The sequence below is a fragment of the Agelaius tricolor genome, unplaced genomic scaffold, assembly GCF_023055355.1.
Source record: "Agelaius tricolor isolate 1412-34295 unplaced genomic scaffold, bAgeTri1.0.p SCAF_2, whole genome shotgun sequence".
NCBI classification, from domain to species: Eukaryota; Metazoa; Chordata; class Aves; order Passeriformes; family Icteridae; genus Agelaius; species Agelaius tricolor.
Genome location: NW_027269262.1, coordinates 71,577,658 through 71,599,293, shown reverse-complemented (window position 1 = coordinate 71,599,293; position 21,636 = coordinate 71,577,658). Strand labels below are relative to the sequence as shown.

Sequence of the window (21,636 nt, the reverse complement as noted above, 5' to 3'; positions counted from 1 at the left end):
GGAATTAAAAGTGGGAATTCTTCCCATGAGCTACAGCTCCTACTGCAGGCCCCAGAAGGAGGTTTCTACTCATCTGACCCTTGCAGATGTTCTTCATCACGAGACAAACACCTCCAGGAAGCACCTTCACTGTCACACTGAAGTCCCACACCAGTTTTATTCCAACTCAGGGCACACAGACCATGTACACTGAAGGGATGCTTTGCACCTTCTCCCCCCCACACACCCACCAGGCTTTCTTAAGCTTGATGGCCACAGTGTGAGACACACAGAGCCCTCAGAGGCCCATGGGGTTTCTGCTCAGTGCCCAGTGCTGGGGGAAGAAGGCGCCTTCTGCCTGTCATGCCTGTCTCAAGGAGGCTGCAGGGATAGGACTTTTGAAATGACAGCCCTGACAGCCCACATGAGCAGGTGTGAAGCTGTGCCAGCTCACACCCAGGTGATCAGAGTTTGGCCTCAGGCAGGTGCCTGGCTGGCCCCTGCTTGGGGCCTGAACCTGATGATGCTGTGCCCAGGCAGTCAGGGTGCCTGCCCCAAGGGCATGATGCTCTTGATGTATCAGGTACCACCCACTGACAATACATATTTGGAGTGTTTCTTCACTGAACCTTATAGACACCCAAAAGATTTCTCCTTGTGCCAGAAAATACCAAATGAAAACAAAACAAAACAAAACAAACACCAAACCCACTTGTTTGCTCACTAGACTGCAAAACCTATTTCCAGGAACAAGAAAGAGCAAGTCAAGAGCTCCAAAAAGTGCAAAACAATATATGGAGCACTCACAACTTTCTCCCACAATCCAAAAGCTGTGAATACTGACTTACTCTGTCATATCCCAATTTTATCACTTTGGATTTCACAAGGAAGCATGTAACTTATAAATGAAGGCATGGGCTTCCCCACACTCAGATTTTATTGAAACAACACACATATTTTACATACAAATCGAGTGGGAGCCGTTGTACCAGACTTTGGTATCTCATAGACATTTACAGAACCTGAGCACATTGCAGTTTCATATTAGAACGCTCTCTATACTCTCATTATAATTCACAAGACTCAAAATAAATACTTTTTAGTACTTTCAGTGACATAATAGGTTCCATTACTCCAACAACAGACCCATTTACAGTATTTTCTCTTTCTGCCCTATCAACTCAGAATTTCCAAAAGGCACTGAGTTTTCCCTCTGAGTCTACAGTTCTCTCACAGTTCCAGGATGTTAGTGAGGGCCACCAGTTCCAACTTTTCTCTGTATTCTCAATGTTCCACTCCACCCTCTTCCAAGTACCTTATGTCAAATGATGCAGGCTCTTCTCTAGGAAAAAAAAAAAAGCTGTTCCATTTCCATGTTCAGTACATACTCCTGATCTTTTACTAAAAAGAGTCTAAAAAAACAAGAGTGAATTTTGCTGCTTATTTTTACAGCAGGGACAGTTGTTCACTGGGAACTATGCTAAGGTAGTGGACCTGTTCCATGGAACTCAGGTACCAAGGACTATGGCTGATGTGGGCTGGCAGGGAAATAACACATGTGCTACCCCATCATGGGCTGTCAGTTTGGCTCATGCCAGGTATATCAAAAGCAGCATAAGATATTTGCAACCGTAAGACTTACAAAAGCTCTTCCACAAAATTATGAATATTATGAAAAATGCTTGGGTTTAATAAAGCAGAACCCTTTGTCTAGCTCCTGTATATTCACTTATCTTGGAAAAAAGAGCCTATTTATTTGCAGATAAGCCAGGTACAGCTGAATAGTATCCCTTCCACCCCAAGCACCACTGCAGTGCATTAACCACTCTTCAATCACTCCATTCTCTCCATGTGGTATCAAAAAATTACAAACAGTTTTCAGGCACACAATCAAAAACCAAACAGCCATTTGTAAGATGCTGCTACTCCATACTACTTCTGGTTTGTTTTTGAAATGTTTAATACCTTCTTTCAGAAGCTCTTCTGTGACAATGGTTCCAATGATTCACATCAGACACACAACCTGATGTACCTTCATACATTACTGGGTGCTTCCTTACAGCCCCAGGAGTCTGTTTGTAGCACCTCAAGGAATAATCCCTTGGAATGACATGTCTTCTCACCCCTTCAGTGCACAAGTGCAACCAAGAAGGGGAGAATATCAAACCACCCAGCATGACAAGGGGAGATGGACAACACCCAGAGCTGGCTGTTTCAGTGTCAGATGATTACAAATACAACTACAGATTGCTTAATAAGGCACTTGATCAGTGAAGCATGGGAAAACAGGCAGCACAAGCCAAAGAACTATAGGATGTGGTTTTTCTCCACTGTTAACAGGTGTGCCTTTTCAAGGACCATTCAAAGTCCACTGACCTGTTCAGTAACAGCTGTAACACAAGAATCAAATGTATTTGAATTAAATGCCTACCAAGACCCATCAGTTTTCCAACCCAAGTAAAAATTTTTTCAGACCAGAATCCAGGTTAATGGGGACATTACCCATAATTCCCAGGTTTAATAATATTCTATTACTATTCAGACCTCATTAATGTTTTCCCACATTCAATTATTACTGTATCTGCAACAGGATGAAACAGAAGAGCTTTTACTCTATACCAAATCTATAAACATGAAAACAAGAAAGAGGAAATTAATTTATAGCAACATTTTACATGGAGTGATACCTCAACTGGTTTTCAGATTAAAATACCATAACATGAGGTAAATATGCAGTTTGCTTTCTTAAAACACTACCAAAGTCTTAAAAAAGTAGTAGCATCCATTCCATGTCATTTTTAAAGACAGCATTGACAGCAGATGAGTCAAGGGAATCTTAAAAAGGCCATCCTTTTACAAAGCCGAAAGTTTTTACAAATGATCCCCCTTTTTTTTTTCAAATGACACAGAGAGAAATATATTTACTCCTCTGACAAACAACATGAAAACCCAGGAAAAATATCCCAGTAGACTCTGATTTCCATGAGAAGAAATTAAGTCAACTTCACAGCATAAAGGGAGATGAGGAGAGGGAAACAGTCACCATTCATTTGCCAATTTGTCAAAAATCTGCATCCAGAGTGAAGACATTGTCCATTGTTTCTGCCATAACAGCAAAACGTTGATATTCCGAAACCCGCTTCTCAAAGAAATTTGTTTTTCCTTCCAGAGAAATATTCTCCATGAAATCAAAAGGATTTTCTGCATTAAAGACCTGGGGAAGGAAAACACACTGGTGATTCTGACAGGGAAATAATGCTTTAAAAACCCCACCACAAACAAAACTGTCAAACTCTTTCAAACTAGACCACCTCTGGCTGCAATATCCTAGAGGATCTATGGACCCCTACCTAAGCAAACTCAGCACTGCCACTCCCAGGAGTTTGGTCTGTGGTTTAGCTCACTTGTGCAAGGTGCTTGCTATTCTTCAAGCACTGCAGCATCTGACCACAGCTTACATTTCCCATTACAAACCTGCTGAGCAGCTGAAGGGAAACAAAGGCCTAAATTGTTCTTGCTCTTTTACAGTGAAGCATAGGTATGAATGCTGTGGTTTCAGCTGTCACTCACAGGAAGCCCATGTGCTAAATATGACCTGCTCCCCAGCATGACAAGGGAGTGCTTTGTGCTGACAGCTCTCCTGGGCTGCACTGGCAGGCCAGCATTTGGGGCAACTGCATCTCTTACCTTTGAGAACCCAAGCTCCATTAGTAACCGGTCTGCAACAAATTCAATGTATTGTTTCATCAAGGTGCAATTCATTCCAATCAAACCCACAGGTAATGCCTCAGTTAGAAACTCCTAGAAGTTAAAATACAGATGACATTTAGAGAAATGAAATTTCAGGAAAAAAAAAAAAGAGAGAAGACACCTGTGTTTCACAGTAACATACTTTGTGATGTTCCAGGCTCCCCAGGAAGTTGTCTAAATAAATAACTTGCATCACTAAATTCAACAAATATCTTCTGTTTTCAGTAACTGTTTGTATCTTCCTTTATTTTTAGCCTGTTACTCTGGAAAAGGCATAAGATTTTTATCACTGCCCCTCTAATCTGCTTTTCTCCAATCCCCCAGCATAAGCTTCAGTGTAAGCTTAAGCTCCAACTTCAATAAACCTACAGACCATACTAGTGGGAGCAGGGATAGATCAAGAAATCACCATTTTTCCTGGCTTCCAGCCACTAGAGTGACAGATCAGAGGGCAGTGATATGTATGAGTGCTGAACTCATGTGTATATTCAGGCACCAATGCATACCTGTCTCAGTGTTGTGAGACAAAGCAGGAACATTTGTCATCATCACAGTTGTTAGATAACAGCAGGAAAGAAAGCTGAACGAAAATCCTGCCAAACACTCAGCCATGCAGAAACTTGTGCCAGCAGAAGGGCAGCATTTCACATGAAAGAACCTGACATCAACCTCAGGAAAAGCCAGAAGACAGCATGATAGTCATGGCCAGAACAGACCCTGCCTTCTCCTGAGGACAAGCAGAAATGTGAATACAATAGGGAGAGACAAAGATCCTGAAAGGACAGATGTAAACAAACTCCTGTCTAAGAGACAGCTGCAGTTAGACTAGATGATTACTGTAGGTCCCTTCCAACTGTAACTATTCTATTTACTATCAAATAAGACAGCCTTTCTTCCTTTCTGTCATTAAGGAGAAAACCAGCTGCCAGCTTCAGCTTGCCCCAGTTGCTTGACAACTGAATCAGAAAGTCTCTGACTCTTATTGTCACCATTAAGGAAGTCATCTGAGCCAAGAATCAAACATGGAATCCCAAAACTTAGAAGTTAATTTGTTTATTTTCACACCTCAGACTGAGCCTGAGCTGCCCACAATGTTGTCACAGCCAGGATTACCTGCTCAATCTCTACAGCATTAACGATGATCTCACACACTCGCTCTTCTGATGGTCTGTTCACTAAATAATGGAACATTAGACAAGCAAAATCACAGTGCAGACCCTGAAATAAGAGAACAATGAAAAACACAGTCAGTTTTTCCCTCTTCCACATAGTTTGCTCTTATTTTCAGGCAGTGTCATTTGGGTTGAAGTTTCCCACTCCTGCTTTTATGAAAGTCTTAATGTTATCACATATAGTGTGGACTTGTAGTTTACCATCCAGTAACATCTCACATCTAACGCCTGTGCCAAAATAATGTTCAGCAAACAGGTTTCTCAGGTAAAACTTTTCTGAGGGCTGCTCTACTGTGAGTGATCCTACACAGAGCCTTGCTGGTCTCTGCCTCCTGTCAGGGATGATTTTGCTGAAAGACTTCTACATCAAGACCTGCAAAACTACTTGTTAAAACAGTTAAAGAGTTAAAACAGGCTGTTTACCTGCTCTTTCTTTTGAGATACTTGATTTAAATTCTTTCAGTAGCATTTCTTCCCTTGCTTCTCCCAACAGCATTTTCAGAAATGCAGATTCAGAATAAAGCCACCAAACCCAAGATTAACAAATCATCTCTTCCCCAACTAAACTCTCATTCTCATTTCACTCAGCTATCCTACACAGAGCCTAGTAAACTGTGCTCCTTTCCAGGATTTCCAGAAAACTCTCCTGCCAAGGTAAGAAAATATCAGGAGACAAGCAACCCCAGACAGCTGCTCCAAGAGGCACTTCAGCTTCTCTTTAACTTGCTTCAACCATACCTACCACTGTGAGACTGAAGGAGCACTGTGCTGCCATCTCTCCTCTCAACTGCAAGGTGGTGATTACAGCCAAACAGCCAATAAACACCAAGAGGGCACATCCAGAGTGAAAACCAATCAGAAAGAATTTGGCAGACTATGGGCTACAAGACAATCCAATATTATCACTAACAAGGGTCAAAACAAAACCTGAGGGCTGACCTACTAGAGAGCTGTTCTGCTGCAAAAGACCTGGGAGTCTCAGTGGGTACAAGCTGACTGAGCCTGCAGTGCTCTTGTGATGAGAAGGGCCAAAGGTATCTCAGGGTACATTGGGAAGAGTGGGGCCAGCGGCTCAAGGGAGGTGATCCTCTCCCTCTGCCCATCCCTGGTGGGGTCACATCTGGACTGCTGTGTCCAGTTCTGGGATCCTCAGTACGGAAGAGACAAGGAGCTACTGGAGAGGGTCCAGCAGAGGTCACAAAAATGATGAGGGGTCTGGAGCATCTTTTAATGAGAAGAGACAGCAGGAGCTGGGTCTGCTTAATCTGGAGAAGAGAACACTGAGAGGGGATCTCATTGATGCATATAATTATCTCAAAGGCGGTGTCGTGGTCTAGGAATGGTACTCCCCAGTTCAGTGCCCCTACCAAGACTCTCCCAAACCAGATGCCACTTGCTTGCTCCCCACCCCCACCAAGACACCCCTGGCTTCCCCTTGCCCCTTCCTGCTCTGTGAAGGGAGGCACAAAAGGTGAAAAGCGTGGGATGGGTAAGAACAATTTACTGGAAACAGCAATGAGATAACAAAAGGAATGGTTAACAGCAATATGAACAACAAATGTGTAAGACAAAGAAGCTATTTACATGGAAACCCACAACAAATACCCACCTGTTCTTCCCAATTACATTTTTTTTCCCACTGGAAGGAACACCGTTCTTCTCAAGAGCAAGAGAGGGAGTCCCTTTTCCCCACCCCTGTCAATGACCTGAGATGGTACCCAATAACAGTAGAGTCTTAGCCATACAGCTTCAGGCTCTACCCCTCACAGCTACTGCAAAAAAATTAACCCTGTCTTTGGCTGAAGCCAGGACAAGTAGGTGCCAAGAGGAGGGTGCCAGACTCTTATCAGTCGTGCCCAGCAGCAGGATGAGGAGCAATGGCTGTAAACTAAAACACAAGAAGTTGCACCTCAACACGAAGAAGAACTTCTTCACATCAAGTGTGACAGAGCACTGGAACAGGCTGCCCAGGTGATTGCAGAGCCTCCCTCTCTGGAGACATTCCAAACCCACCTGGACACCTTCCTGTGTCACCTGCTTCAGGTGACCCTGCTTGGATTTCCAGAGGACTCTTCCAACCCTAACAATACTGTGATTCTGTGAAAACCTTTTTGGAAAGTCTATAGAATCCTTCTGATTAAGGTCATGAAACAGCCCTGAAATATCCCCCCCTCTAGTGACTGCATTAGCTGCCTGCTGCAAGGTTTCCCATGGTCTTATGCAGGGCAACATCACCATACAGGACATGGCTGGCTTCTCCATGAACCATGTGCTCTGCTGACTGGTGCACCCATCAGCTTTGCACCTTTCAGTATCAGAGATGCACCAGCTCAACAATGCCTGGGAACAGAGCCAGTAGCTCAAAAAACACATTGAGCGTTGATCCTTTATCTGTCCAGGTGCATCAAAAACCAGTTTGTAGTTTTCCATTGTGGATTCTTTTTACTGCCACTGGGTTTCAGTGCAGGTGCTCTGTACACCAAGCTTTAACCTTCATAACAGAACTGCAGTTGGAATTATGCCAGCAGAGCTCAAGAAAATTTTAGTCTTTTGGTGCTTGACTCTGCAGAAAAGTACAGTTACATTCACTCACCTGCAAGTGATCCTTGTAACAAACAAATCCTGCCTCACTCAAATGGATCAGTTCATGATGACTCACAAAAGAAACAAGGAAGGTGAAGGCTGAAGAACTATTTGGTTTTCCTTACTCATCATATCACTTTCTTCAAGTGTCTTTTAAAGACATATCTTAAGATGTCTCATTTCAAAGCAATTTATCTAACCCATGAAAATCACTTCCATTATAAAAATGCTCTTTACACATTGAGACCAACTCTGCTAAGTTACAACCACTAGCATGTTTATACTGCATACAAAACTGGTCTTTCTCGTTTTTCAGTGCTGACAGTGACATAAGCAGTGCAGTACACAGTCCCTAGCCATAAACAACAGCTGCCAACTTGCAAGGAGCAAGGAAAAAGAAAGAAGGAAGCAGTGCAAAGAAGGGGCACCTGTAAGCACATGGTTTGTCGTATTTGGTGTGCTGACTTGCAGCCCCCCAGGCACCTCACATCTTAAGTGAAGATCCACTCTCCTCAAAGGCAGATCTGTGGTTGCCCTCTCCCAGGAGATTCTATTGCTGTGCAGCAACACAAGACCATGGAGAGGAGTGGTATCTGCTGCTTCTGCAGCAACCTGCCACAGCTGCCTTGGTGATGGATGCAGGTGGCTGTCTGCAAGCTCTGGGACCCACAACCAGAAGCAAGTGAGGAGTGTTACTTGGAGCCCAGCTGAACCTGCCTGAAGCAGCTGAGGCACAGCGAGTCTCAGTCATGCATTATCCAGATCCTTGCTCCAGCCAGCCCCCCCTGCAGCTGGGGACCATGCAATTCCACCCCATCCCTTGAGCAGCTGGGCCTTTGCCTCCCTTCACAGCACAGGAAAACAAACATCCCCTTCGATCTAAAAAGTCCATCTTTTTGATAATACTATATACACTGGTGTGCTGGTTTTGGCTGGTGTGCTGTTTTGGGGTAGGGTTGGTGTTCTTCAAGTACAGTATGGGCTGTGTTTTGAATTTGTGCTGAACACAGGGTTGATAACAGAGATGTTTTTGCCATTGCTGAGCAGGGATTACACAGAGCCAAGGCCTTTTCTGCTTCTTGTACTGCCACCCAGGTGAGGAAGTTGGGGGTGCATGGGAGGTTGGGAGGAGACACAACACCTGTCCAAAGCTGAGACAAATGACCAAACTGACCAAAGGGATATTCCAGACCATGTGACATTCAGTATATAAAATGGGGGGAAGGAGGAACAATGAAGGGGGTGGGGTGCCTTTGGAGTAATGCCATTTGTATTCCCAAGTCACTGTTGCACCTGATGGGGCCCTGTTCTCTTAGAGACAGCTGAACACCTGCCCATGGAAAACACTGAATTAATTCCTTGTTTTGATTTGCTCATGTTTGTGACTATTAAACTGTCTTCATATCAACCCACGAGTTTTCCAGCTTTTACATTCCTATTCTCTCCTGATACTACTGGTGGGGGAGTGAGAGAATTACATGGCGCTTGATTGCTGGCTGGGGTTAAATCACAATTGGGACACCAGTATTTATGTTTGCTCCCTTTAAAAACAGGTATTTCTGCTGAGGGATCCAGAGGCACCCAGGCTTTAAGTTCATCAGTGCTGTTTGCTGGGTATAGAAGTGTCTGGATGGCCAGGCCAAAAAACATGCTAAGAATTAAATGCAGTTGGTGGCTGCCACAGGCAGTGCTCCCCAGGGCTCAGTTGTGCTATGTTATGTATGATATATATACATATATATGTTACTGGCCTGAGTGGCCAGTCCTGTTTCATACCTTTATCAGTGGTAAAGTGCATTGAGTGCACCCTCAGTCAGTTTGCAGAAGACACCAAGTTTGGCAGGAATGTTGATCTGCTGGAGGCTAGGAAGGCAGAGGGATGTGGACAGGCTGGGTCAGTGGACTGAAGACAATGGTACGAGGTTCCACAAGGCCAAATGTCCAGCACTTGTGCCACAACAACCCCTGCAGTGCTACAGACTTAGGCAGAGGGGCTGGAAAGCAGCCCAGTGGAAAAGGACCAGAGGGTGCTGGTTGAGAGCAGATGAACACGAGCCAGTGTGTGCCCAGGTGGCCAAGAAGGCCAACAGTATCATGGCTTGTGTCGGGAATAGCGTGGCAAAAGGCCCGGGCAGTGATTGTACTCGGCACTGGTGAGGTCATATCTTGAATCCTGGGTTCAGTTTTGAGCCCCTCACTACAAGAAGGACATTGAGGCACTGGAGCAAGTCCAGGGAAGGGCAACAAAGCTGGTGAAGGGTCTGGAGCACCAGTTTTAGGAGGATTGGCTGAGGGAGATGGAGGTATTTAGACTGGAGAAAAGGAGGCTCAGGAGAGACCTGAGCTCTCTACAACTGCCTGAGAGAAGGTTGTAGTGAGGTGTGGGTCGCCCTCTTCTCCCAAGCAACAGGACAAGAGGAAATAGCCTCAAGTTGCATCAAGCAGGGGATTAGACTGGATATTACAAAAAACTTCATGGAAATTGCTGTCAAGGGAAGTGGTTGAATCACCACCCCTGAAAGTATTTAAAAGACACGTGAATGTAGCACTTAGGGGCATGGTTTAGGGGTGGACTTGGCAGTGGCAGGTTAACAGTTTGATTCAGTGATCTTAAAGGTCTTTTCCAATCTAAATGATTCTATGATTCTATAATTATTGGTAAAAGTCTGCTTCTTTCCTCTGTCAAGACTACGGGTTCTTCATATACATAATTCTACCCTCACCCTGGAAACTCACTTTTCTTCCCAAATAGTGTGTAGGTTATGCCACATTACCTCATCTCTGCTAATAAGTTCATTGGAGAAAGTCAATCCAGGCATCAGGCCCCTCTTCTTCAGCCAAAATATAGCAGCAAAGGAACCCGAAAAGAAGATGCCTTCCACTGCAGCAAAGGCAACCACTCTCTCACCTGTTTAACATAATACATTTTTTGTTAGACACAAATTGCTCTATTGCTTATTGGCAAGAGGCACCATTTGCATCAGACAGAGTGATGCTGGAGAAAAGCAATCTCCCTTGCAGCACCAGATACTGTTTTTGACCACATCTGTCAGCAGATCCTGATGCACAGTGGGTCTACACATCGCACAGCACTCAGCCATAACAACCCCAGCATAACTGAAGAACCAGGTCAGAAGGAAAAGGTAATTGTCCAAAGTGACCAAGACATTAGTACTCCACTGTCTCTTTCTCCTGGAAGGCAGGAAAGCAAGCAGCTGTGTAACTGACAGCCAAAACTGAAAAAAGGGCCAATCTCTTATAAATGAAACAAAAAACCCTACACCACAATTTCTTCTTGTTGGGAATCTACATAAACCATATTCTTAAAGGAGTGAAAGTCTACAGAACATAAGTCAAGACACAAATAACTACTTGTGTTATCCCACCTTCAATCCAAAGAAAACAAGGCATTATTGGTACCAGTTCTCCCTGTTCTCTACAGGAATGTATTTCTTCAGACTACAAGACCATCTGACTGTTTAGTGAAGCCACAACACTCCATGTACACTACTTCAAACAACTTCACAGACTCATTGTGCGTGTTCTGACATGAAGAGCTTTGGCACTAAGTTCTGGTGCCTTTTCCCAATAAGAACTGCACAGAATTTTGTTTTAAAAAATAACCTAAAGTAGCCAGATGTTCCAGTTCCTCTATGAGATACAAACGCCAACCACTGGGTGATCAGAAGAAATTCAAATTAGGAAAAAGCACAGAGAGCAATACCAACTTACAACTATCACAGAAGTTATTAAAGAAAGATTTTTTTCTGGAAACACTAAAAATCTACTGCTATAGAGGAATGGAGAAAGGCTGCTTATAAAATATAGGTTTAATGAAGCAGAAGACTGATTACTTATCTGGATAAAATGCATTAAGCTTGGGGGCAGGGAGCAGGGGGGCACACTGCTTTTTGAGTTAGGGAACTTTCTGATTCCTGGCACACCCCACACTTGCTGGGAGCCAAACAAAGAGATGATGAAGGGGTTTCACACACAGCAAGCAAAGCCAGACCAGGGAGGCAGTGGGAGTCAGGACAGAACAATGTACAGCTACAAAAAAGAACCTCTCTCAAACACGAGCTGTGAACAGATGCTGCAAAAGAATGATGTTCAGATTTATTTTGTTCACCAGGCTGAATCTCTCCATCTCCTACACTTTCTCAAAATATAGAGGATGTTTCCTTTAAAAAATTCACCAGAGTGCACCCATTATGCATTTCAGCTACAGGAGACCCTTCCAAGTCAACACTGTAATGCTGAATGCAGAACACTTCTAAGGATGCCCTGCAGCACACTGATGGAAGCTGAGCCACTGTCCCAGCTCTGAAATGAGATAGAAAAACTAGAAACCTGGTTCCAACAGCAAACCAGAAACACCAGAAATAGATGGTTCTTGAATCGTTTTTGTCCAGGCTCAGTCATGTCTCAGTTACAAAAAAAAAAAAAACATGGATTTCTCTATAGGAACATGAACACAGAAAATACCTGGACTTGCAAGAATTTCAGCTGCCCAGTTCTGAACACTGAGTGAAAAATAAGAACCAACTAGAAGAAATAATCAAAACCAGAAAATAAGGTCTACAAGCAAAAACTGAGGAAACCAGAGTTATTCAGTATAAATGAATACTGGGTATCAGTATAAAGATAAAAAAAGAGCATTTTTCATAACATAATTTCAGGGGGCACTGCCATTACTTTATTTCTCTACCTGAAGATAAAAACATACAAGCTCACCAGAATTTACTCCTAGTTCTTTAGTTAAACCAGAGACCCAGAAGTCACTACATCTGTGGAGAATTTCATTTCATGTTCCAGGGGTGCAGCTTACTCACAGAAGGTCAGTTTGTGATATGCAATAGAAACAAGTTTATAAAAAGCTACACACCAAAAGTGGATTCTCGGTCTTCAATCCACTTCAGAGCCCAGTCTGCTTTCTTCTTAACACAAGGCATTGTTTCAATAGCATTAAACAAGAAATCCCTATAGAAGAAAACAGAGACAAAACATCATAATAATGATTTAGGTAAATCCACCCTGGTTGTCCCTTCCAGCTCCCCCAGACAGAGGATGCCATTACACAAGGCTCTGAACTAACCCAAGTAAGAGACCACTCCCACCCCAAAGAAGCGGTGATCTGTACTGTCTTTATCTGGGATAGAGTTCATTTTCTTCCTAGTTTGCTTGTACAGTGCTGTATTTTATATTTGGAATGAGAATTATGTTGATAACTTACTGATGTTTTAGTTGTGGCTAAGCAGTGTTTATACAAAGTCCAGGACTCTTCAGCTTCTAACCCCACTCCACCAGTGAGCAGGCTGGGGGGAACAGGAAGCTGGGAGGGGACCCAGCCAGGACAGCAGACCCCAAGTGGTCAAAGGGATATTCCAGATGATGTCATGCTCAGAATATAAACTAGGGGAAAGTTGGCCAGGGGCCAGTGAGCAACTGCATTGTGCATCACTTGTTTTGCATATTATTATTATCGTTATCATTATTATTTTCCTTTCCTGTCCTATCCAGGTGTCTTTACCTCAAACCACCAGTTCTACTTTTCTCCCCAGTTCTCTCCCACCCCACTGGGCAGGGGCAGGCAGTGAGTGAGCTGCTGTGTGCTGCTGTGTGCTGTTAGCTGCCTGCCAGGTTTAACCATGATGTCATCTGTGATAAAAAGGGCAGAGGGAGGTAAATGTACAGAATGCAACATCCCCAAGGGCTCAGGGGAGGAAGGCTGTGAACTCAAACATCCCATCCCAGGAGTGCTCACCCACCAGATCACAGTCTCTCTCAGACTTTAAGCCAGCTACTTCAGACTATCCATAGAGCAAAACGTCATCTTGCCCAGCTACACAAAAGAAACTGGACAAGTCCCATGTGCACAGACTCTGTTCCTATGCTGAAAACCTGAAAGGAAACCTTGCAGTCCTCCCACTATCACCAACACATGATGATGGGAAAGCACTGTGGGAAAGCAAGCTCTGCCTGACCATCACCATGGAGTCTCTGAGGGAAAGTGCTGCTTTTCAAATGTGTCCTGTTTGGACTAGGAAGCTCTTCAGACAAAAAAGGTGAAGTCAATCATTCAAAAATAAGCAGTTCAAATTGCATTAAAAAGCACTGATGACAAAAAGGATGCAATACATTGACTGCTGTATATTGGAAACACCACTTTGATGATGAGAACTCAATTTCCTCAGGCTGATGCTTTGCTGATGTAAGAGCAAGCACTGCAGGAGCACGATAACCTCAAGGAGCCCATCTAACCTTTAACATTTTTCCATACTCCATGCTTCCAGCAATAAAAGATTTATACACATATTAACTAACCTTCTGATACTCCCACAATAAGCCTTGGTCAATAACACTCCTTTCCTTGAAAGCTTTAAGGAACCTTCCCCAACTTCCCCAGAAAGTCAGTATGAAAACAGGAGACAGCTGCCATGCTGCCCTACAGTGGCACTGGCCTCAGCCACAGATTTCCCACAGGTTTGTAACACATCCAGAGGTTTACCTCTTCTTGGGATCTTTGATGTAGGTGTCTATGAGCAAGCTGTACATCTCTGAGTGAACATTCTCAATGAGAATCTGAAAGCCATAGAAACAACGAGCTTCTGGGATCTGCACCTCCTGACTAAAACGTGCCACCTGCCAAAACCAGAAAGCATGCAATGAGTACAACAAAACAGTCCTGCATGACACTGCTCTGAGCTCAACAGGAGAGACAACAGATCTCTGCTACAGAGACAGGATGGGAGCAGTTCTGTCCTACTTTGTTCACAGACATGTCAATAGGACAGCTGTGGTGCAGAAGAAAATAAAAAAGAAAATAAAGCAAGTAAATACAGAAGTAAATACATCTAAGAGCTGAAGCATGAGGACACACATACACGGGGAAGAACAACAAAATAATGCAGTACTAAACAGTACTGAACAAAGCCTCCAACTTTGTGTTCATCATTAAAAATATAAAAGAGCATGACATAAGGCATGTTCATGCAATACATGCACATATATACTACATGTTATAAACATTCAAATGTTATAAACATTCAAACATTTGAGATTTAAACTGGGCATTTGCAGACAGATACCACTGCTAACCTGTGATAAGATATTCTCCAGCCCAGAACAGATATCAACAGGAAGAATTCCCCACCTTTTTAGCAGCACCCACCTGCAGCCCAAAGAGATTCTAGGATACCATTCAGTGAGAACAAAACAGATTTTACCAAAATGAGGAACACACAGCACAGCCATGGTCTGTATTCCCTACTTTTCAATTAACATGAGTACAAGAAAAATATGGGGCTACATTAATTCATTCAGAAATGCACATCCCACAGCCAACCAGGGACTGAACTTAAAAATGGTGATGTGATTTGGAGCCCTGATGACCACAGCTGACCCAATTTAACTCGAACACTGTTCCCAGACAAACAAGCTGTTTGTTCCACTTGACAAAGATGAGGTGGAAAGAAAAAAAGTACACATTTAATAAACCTATGAATTAATGTGAAAAAGCCAAAATGAAAAGTTAATAAGACAATAACACGACTAAGTATTCAAGCCCTCTGTAAGTCTTTCTCACCAGATTTTCATTTACAATTCCATCACTGGCTGCAAAAAATGCCAAAACATGAGAGATAAAGTATTTTTCATCTGCTTTCAGCTTGTTCCAGTGAGGCAGGTCCTTTGACAAATCAACCTAATGAAAAGAAAAAAAGGAAAACATTATTCTCCTTCTGTATTTATCATTCTGTAAAAACAAGTAGCCCAGTCAAGTGACTGAGGCAGAGTTTTGGCATTTGTTTTCAAATCTTTACATGTAGGGAATTTAAATACTTGTGACTGTAAAAGACAACAAAGACACTGCAGTACTGTTGCCTCTCTCTGCAACAGTAACATCATGTACTTGTTTCACAAGTTAACACTTTTGTATTTTGGAATGAAAATTGATGTCTATTGAATAAATAAATGAGATTTTGAAAACCCTTAGTATCTTTTTGCCACAAGTATGAACACACACCAATAACCACAGCTCATTCTGAGACACTTAAACTTTACTTGAAATAAACGCTGATACTCCAAGAAAGCTAGACCCAAGCATGTCAAAAGATGGACTGAGGGGACTTTGCCTTTGGCAGGTGTTCATCCTCCACGTTGTCAAAGAATGGTGTGGAGCAAATGTTGTGCAACTGTTCTTGTCTATCAGACCAAACCCCAGCCATGAGAGAAAACCACAGCTTCCTTCACATGGGCCTTTTCTGTTTGTTTGTAGGATTTCTGAACCAAAACAGCACTAAAGTAGAGTTAGATGTGAAAAATGCAGAGCACCCACAGATGGTAGGACAGTGTAAGAAGGAACCAGTAACATAGTAAAAGAGAAATGCTGGTAAGGCAGGAGTTCAAATGCTTTTTCTTTAACAGTTTAAATGAAGATCTGCTGCAACAGGGCAGCAAGCTGCCCAGCCAGGCAATGAAATACCACCTCAACAAACAGCAACTCCTCATCATCCCATGATGTTTTCTGGTCTATTTAGAGGCTGCCAGTGCTTTTATCTCACTCCTCTGCAGTTGCAGACCACTGCCCACAAACGAGCTCAGGTCCAGCTAACCAGCAACCTTGGGGAAGAACTTAAGAGGTTGCACTGGAACATGGGGCAAGCACCTCACCAGGGCAAGAACCTCACCAGGGCAATCAGGAGTCAGCTAAATGCATTTTTAGCAAAATTAACACTGTCTGTCTGGAAATTTAGGTACCTAATATTAAGGAACAGCATGAAATTTCCCAAAGCATCTTACATGGGCAAGGAGTCAGTTGCAGGTTCAGAGACCACAGCACGGTCGGAGCTGTCTGACCATGAATCAGAGCAATCTGACTTAGGATTTCTCTATAACCAGAGAAGCAAGCCAGGACACAATTCCATCTCAGCCTAAACTAAGCAACTAAAACAGCTCTGCTGAATCACCCTGTGGAAGCAGCTTGCTTTCCACTGTCAGTGAAGGGAGTTCTGCTTTGGTGCTGGCACCTGATGTTTGATGAAATTAATTCCAACTTTTGCAACACAGAAGCCATCAGCAGAGCTAGGAAAGATGTGCCAGGACCCCAGTGGTCTGTCTTTTGCCAACCCACTGGCCCAGGGCTCACCTCTTCTGCTGTCCAAAAGGAGGCCTGAGCCTGCTTATACATCTTCCATATGTCTGGATACTGGATGGGGAAGATGACGAACCGGCGGGGATTTTTTCTGAGGAGAGGTTCTTCATCAAGGTCGGAGCCATTTTCAGCAGCACTCGACGAGCTCTGAAAATAAAGCACAGTTCTGGTTAAAGTTACTGCCATTTATTCCTCCTGCTCACACTATCCCAAAGGTGTGGTTTGAAGCTCACCCGTGTCACACAGACACCCACCTGGCCCCCTGGGGTAGGTGTCCCCTCGCCCTCCATCAGTGCTCCCGCAGCGCTGCCCGCCCGGCTCTACCAGCACAGCTCTCACCAAGCGCCCCCTCCCAGCCGTGCCGGCGCCAGGAAGCGTCTGTGTGCACACAGGGGGAAATCTGCCCGGGGCGACATCAGCCACTGCGGTCCCGTACACGGGAGACACGAGTGAGGTCACGGCACGGTGCTGCAGCTGCCACCAGCACAGCTCCACCAGCCTCACTGCCCAGGTACCTCCCAGCCATTTGCTTTACGCTCAGCCATTAGGACCTGGATGGACTGACTGCCTTAAGAAAGCCAGGAGATGACAGTAACTAACCCAATTGGCAGAGGACAGCCCTGTGCCACAGCGAGTCTCAGCATGGAGGTTTGTGTATGCAGTCTGTGAGGACAGCCCACACAACAGCTTGGGTCTGGAGGCTCTCCCTCAATATGGAGCTAAAGTGCCTCTTCCCAGCAGCTGGCAGCAGGAAAACCTCTGCCTGGAGTCACCCATCCCACACTGATCCTCCTGTGTGGCCTTCCAGAGGACATCTGTGCACAGCTCTTCTTCAGAGTTCCAGCCCAGCCGAACTGGGGAGGTGTGGACAGCTGATATTTAGGAAACAGGCCAGTGGAAAGTAGCAGAGAGGGCCTTCACCTCACTCTGAGCAGGGCCTTCACCTCACCTCTGGCTGGGGACATCTGCTCCGAGGATCAATCCCTGCAGACATGTCACCAAGCACTCACCAGAAACAACTGCTGTGAAGAGCTGTCAGGACAGCAGGGTGCAAGCTCTACAGAAAGGCTGGTGACTCACACTGATCACAAGTTCAGCAAGCAGGATGCCTTTCTGGGTTGGCTCCAAGATCCCACTGACACTGCTGTAGAGGATAACTAACCACAGGCAGTACACAAGGTGTTCCATATAATACAGCAGAGAAGGGGAGCTGAAGGTTTTGAACACCGTTCTTTCTACCTTCCTGGAGCTATCAGGCAGTCTTTTCCCTACCCAGTCTGCTTGTAACTACTCACATAATAAAAAGCATTCCTTTACTTCAATTTGGAAAATACTCTCAAACAAATAATGCCATTTACATTTTAAAAAACAAACAAAACCCAAACATCCATGCACATTGCATAGCTGGCATAGATACACCAGATGCCCAGTGAATACATCACTGAAGATTATTCTGGGTTACAATTCTACCAATTTATTCTATTTCTAAGTACTACTTGATTACATGAGATAGATTTCCCAGCATCATCTTGAGTTTCTGCTGAAGGCCATAGAGTTGAAGAACTTTTTTACTTTCCAGGCCATAGACTGCTTCAGTAACTCACTGGAATTGGGAGAATTTGGAGTTGGCAGGTTCAGCACCTTGACTTAGCACACACCTGCTCAGGGAATGGCATCCAGCCAATTCCATCTGTTTTTGCACCAGGTGACATCCTTGAAAATGGAAACACAAAGTCTTCCCTGCTATTCCAGCCACTGCTGACCCATGGACAGCTTGCTGTCCTCCAGGACCCCCCAGATCCTTCTCTGCAGAGCTGCTTTCCAACAGGTCACCCCCATCCTGTACTGCTCCCCAGGGTTATTCCTCCCCAAACCTGCATTTGTCTTTGCTGAATTTCAGACTATTCCTCTCCCCATCTCCAGCCTGCCCAGGTCCTTCTGAAGGGCTGTACAGGTGATGCTCCCGGCTTCCCAGGGAGCATCACCTGTTGGCTGTTCCTCCCAGCTTTGTGCCATCAGTGAATTTGCTGAGGAGGCATCTGCCCCTTCATCTGAGTCACTGATGGATAAGTGAAAGAATACTGGGCCCAGCACTGAACCCTGGGGGACACAACCAGTGACAGCCCTGAAACTAGACCAGTGCTCAATCCACCTCAGCATCCACTCATCCAGCTCACGCTTTCTGAGCTTGCCTATGAGGGTACCATGGGAGACACTGGCAAAAGCCTGGCTAAAGCCCATGCAGACAAAATCCACTGCTCTACCTTGTCTATTCAGCCAATTGTACCATCATAGAAGGTAATCAGATTGGTTAAGCATAAGTCCCCTATGGTGAATCCACAGTGTCTACTCCTGATGACTGTCTTGTCTTCCATGTGCTTAGAGATAGACTGCAGGATGAGCCATCCCATGATCCTTCCAGGGATTCAGGTGAGGCTGGCTGGCCTGCAGTTTTAGAAATTGTACCAGTATTTTGTTAAATAAATAGTTCTGGTTGTTTGGGGTTTTTTCATTTCAGAAAAGGAAAGATCAGTTACAGGAAAATACTCTCAAACAAATAATGAGAGTATACTGGAACATACTGGAACCTCCTGCTCAACCTATATCTCACCTCCCTTATCACCTTCAGGGGTGCAGAGGAGTTTCACAGGTAGGCTGCTGGGAAAGGAGCCTTTCATGTGCTCTAAATTGGCAGGCAGGCAGGCAGTGGCTATAAGACAATCCCATCCTCTCTAACTCAGTTTCAAGTGTGTGGCACATTCTGATCACTGCTGAGGCTTCTGAGCAGTCACCACCTTGTGCTGAAGGAGCATAACACATTCCCTGCCTTGCCTTCCTGGATCCAGGGGCACTGGCAGGAGTGTGAGGGGCAGGAGAAGGTAGAAGTCACTAGGTCAACACTACCTTCAATGAGCACCCCAGATCTTTTTCTCAATGCTATGATGACAGTCAACACTCACCATAATGACAAAGGGCACCCAGTTTATAGTGTGTACATGCTTCGTTCTGTTCAGACAACATGATCTAAATGTGTAAAAGAGCTGAAGCTGGTGGGCACAGGCCAACCCTTGCATGAGCAGGGTCAAGCACATGAGGCTTCAGTATCTCCAAGAACGGAGACTACACAACCTCTGTGAGCAAGCTGTGTCAGCATCTGACCACTTTCAGGAAAAACAAGTGCTTTCTCACACGTAAATGCAACCTCTTGTACTTCAGTGTGTGACCAATGCCCCTAGTCCCACCATGGGGCACCACTGAAAAGAGCCTGGCTCTGTCTCCTTTATTCCCTCCACTAGGTATTTTCACCCACTCACACAATCCCCTGGAGTCCTCTCCAGACTGAACAGTCCCAGTACTCATGGCCTCTCTCTGTATGCTGAAGTCTCTTAATCATCAGCCCTTTGCTGGACACACTCCAGTACATCATATCCCAGTTATGCTGCGAGAGAAAAACTCTTCTGGTGATGACAATAAACCAAATGGACAACAATAACTGCTTAGGGGTGCTAAAACGCCTCCCATTAATTTCAAATTCAGCAAACAAGGAAATAATTAACATACATACACACACAACCATCACCCCAACAGCTACAGCTGCTGGGCTTGATGTGCAAGCATCACAGTTACAACAGCTGTAGCCAGGGAAAAAGCTAAAGGTGCTGGCAGAGCCAGCACTGAGATGTGGAACACACACGCAGTGGTATGTGACCATGAACTCTCACATCACACCCCAGTAAGAGGCTGCATGTGCATCCCACGAGCTCCCAAAGTGTCCAGGCCAGCCCTGGGCAGCACAGACCATGCCAGCAGTGAGTTCATCACCATTCCTGGGAGAGATGGTTTGCACTGCACAGCATCTGAGGAGCACAACACCTGCTGGTTTCATATGCTTGAGGGGATCACAGGACTACCATGCACTTCACTATGGGTACAGCACGTCACTGTTCAGGGAGACAGAGTAAGGGGTTTCTTATACTTGTATTTAACATGGCACACCTGGTTTTGGATACTTGAGTGCTGATGAGACACAAGGGCTCAGGAAGACCACGTGGGTTTCCCTGCCATGATGATCCTTTCTCCTTGAACACCTCAGCCCGGCTTAGCATGGTTATACTGGGGACACCAAAATGCAGCTCGGACGCCTCCCAGGGGCAGACCTTCCTGGTCCGCAAGGCCTGGGAAGCCGGGAGCATCACCAACACGCACACCTGCCTCCATGGCGGCTCGGGGCAGGAGGACGAGCTCTACTTTCCCGGCCCTGGCAGGCGCAGAGCCCCCGGGGCGGCAGGGGCGGCACTGCCTGGACCCCGTGCCGCAGCCCGCGGCCGCCGCTCGGAGGCCCGAATCCCCCGCAGGTGCTGCCAGCGCTGCCCGGGCCGCCGTGCCCGAGCGCTCCGGCCCTGCCGAGCCCGGCCGGGACAAGTGCGCGGGGGGACGGGCCCGTGCCCTTTCCAGGGCTGTCCGAAGCAGCGGGTCCCCGGTGCCGGGGCCCCCCCGCGGCGGCCCGGCCCGGCGGCGAGGCCGCGGGGCCCGGCCGGACAGGGCTGCGCTGCCGCCGCCGCTCCCGGAGCCCCCGCCTGGCCCGGCCCGGCCCGGCCCCGCTCCCCGCCCCGCCCGGCCTTACCCGCTCCGGGCCCGCCGCCTCCTGCGGCGCCGCCGGGGCCCGGCGCTCGCCCATGGCCGGCAGGACTGCACCGGGAGGGGCGGCGGCGGAGGAAGGGGGAACGGCCATGGCCAAGGCCGCTCCGCCCCGGGGCGGGCTCAGCAGTTGTGTAACAAACACAGCCTGGCCGCGCTCGGCGAGGGCCTGTCTGTGGCAGTACGATGGATACTTGTTTCTCCCCCTTCTTGCAAGCAGATAGAGCTTCAAAAGATTCGGGTGTCCCCTTTCCAGAAAGGTAACTTTCGGTGCCGCTTTAAGAATTCGTGTGCCGTTAAGAATTTTGGGTATTTTTTTTAAAGGCACCTGAGTGCCACAGTGACTGAGACCTCCCCTCTCTC

At 45.8% G+C, this 21,636-nt stretch overlaps 1 protein-coding gene across 2 annotated transcripts; it reads right to left on the bottom strand.

Annotated features, from left to right (window-relative positions):
- Nucleotides 1–874: 874 nt before the first annotated feature.
- On the bottom strand, nucleotides 875–21,533 carry RRM2B (ribonucleotide reductase regulatory TP53 inducible subunit M2B). 2 transcript variants are annotated; one of them, XM_071421477.1, is made up of 10 exons: nucleotides 21,260–21,533; nucleotides 16,630–16,782; nucleotides 15,070–15,186; nucleotides 13,993–14,126; nucleotides 12,370–12,464; nucleotides 10,259–10,392; nucleotides 4,843–4,947; nucleotides 3,667–3,780; nucleotides 3,023–3,193; nucleotides 875–1,321 (listed from the first exon to the last, which is right to left on the bottom strand). In XM_071421477.1, the coding sequence occupies exons 1-9, from the start codon at nucleotides 21,365–21,367 to the stop codon at nucleotides 3,041–3,043; spliced, it is 1,113 nt and encodes a 370-aa protein (XP_071277578.1). In that variant the 5' UTR covers nucleotides 21,368–21,533; the 3' UTR covers nucleotides 875–1,321; nucleotides 3,023–3,040. The 2 variants fall into 2 exon arrangements, with proteins under 2 accessions (XP_071277578.1, XP_071277577.1); XM_071421476.1 differs by having other exon boundaries at nucleotides 875–3,193; nucleotides 21,260–21,532.
- Between the last annotated feature and the right edge of the window lie 103 nt (nucleotides 21,534–21,636).

Coding starts and splice junctions, on each gene's coding strand:
- RRM2B (XM_071421477.1), bottom strand. CDS start 21,367: ATGGCCGTTCCCCCTTCCTCCGCCGCCGCCCCTCCCGGTGCAGTCCTG. Junction 14,127..15,069: donor GAATTGTAAATGAAAATCTG/GTGAGAAAGACT, acceptor TGGTTTTGGCAG/GTGGCACGTTTTAGTCAGGA. Junction 10,393..12,369: donor AGACCGAGAATCCACTTTTG/GTGTGTAGCTTT, acceptor TATGTTAAACAG/GTGAGAGAGTGGTTGCCTTT.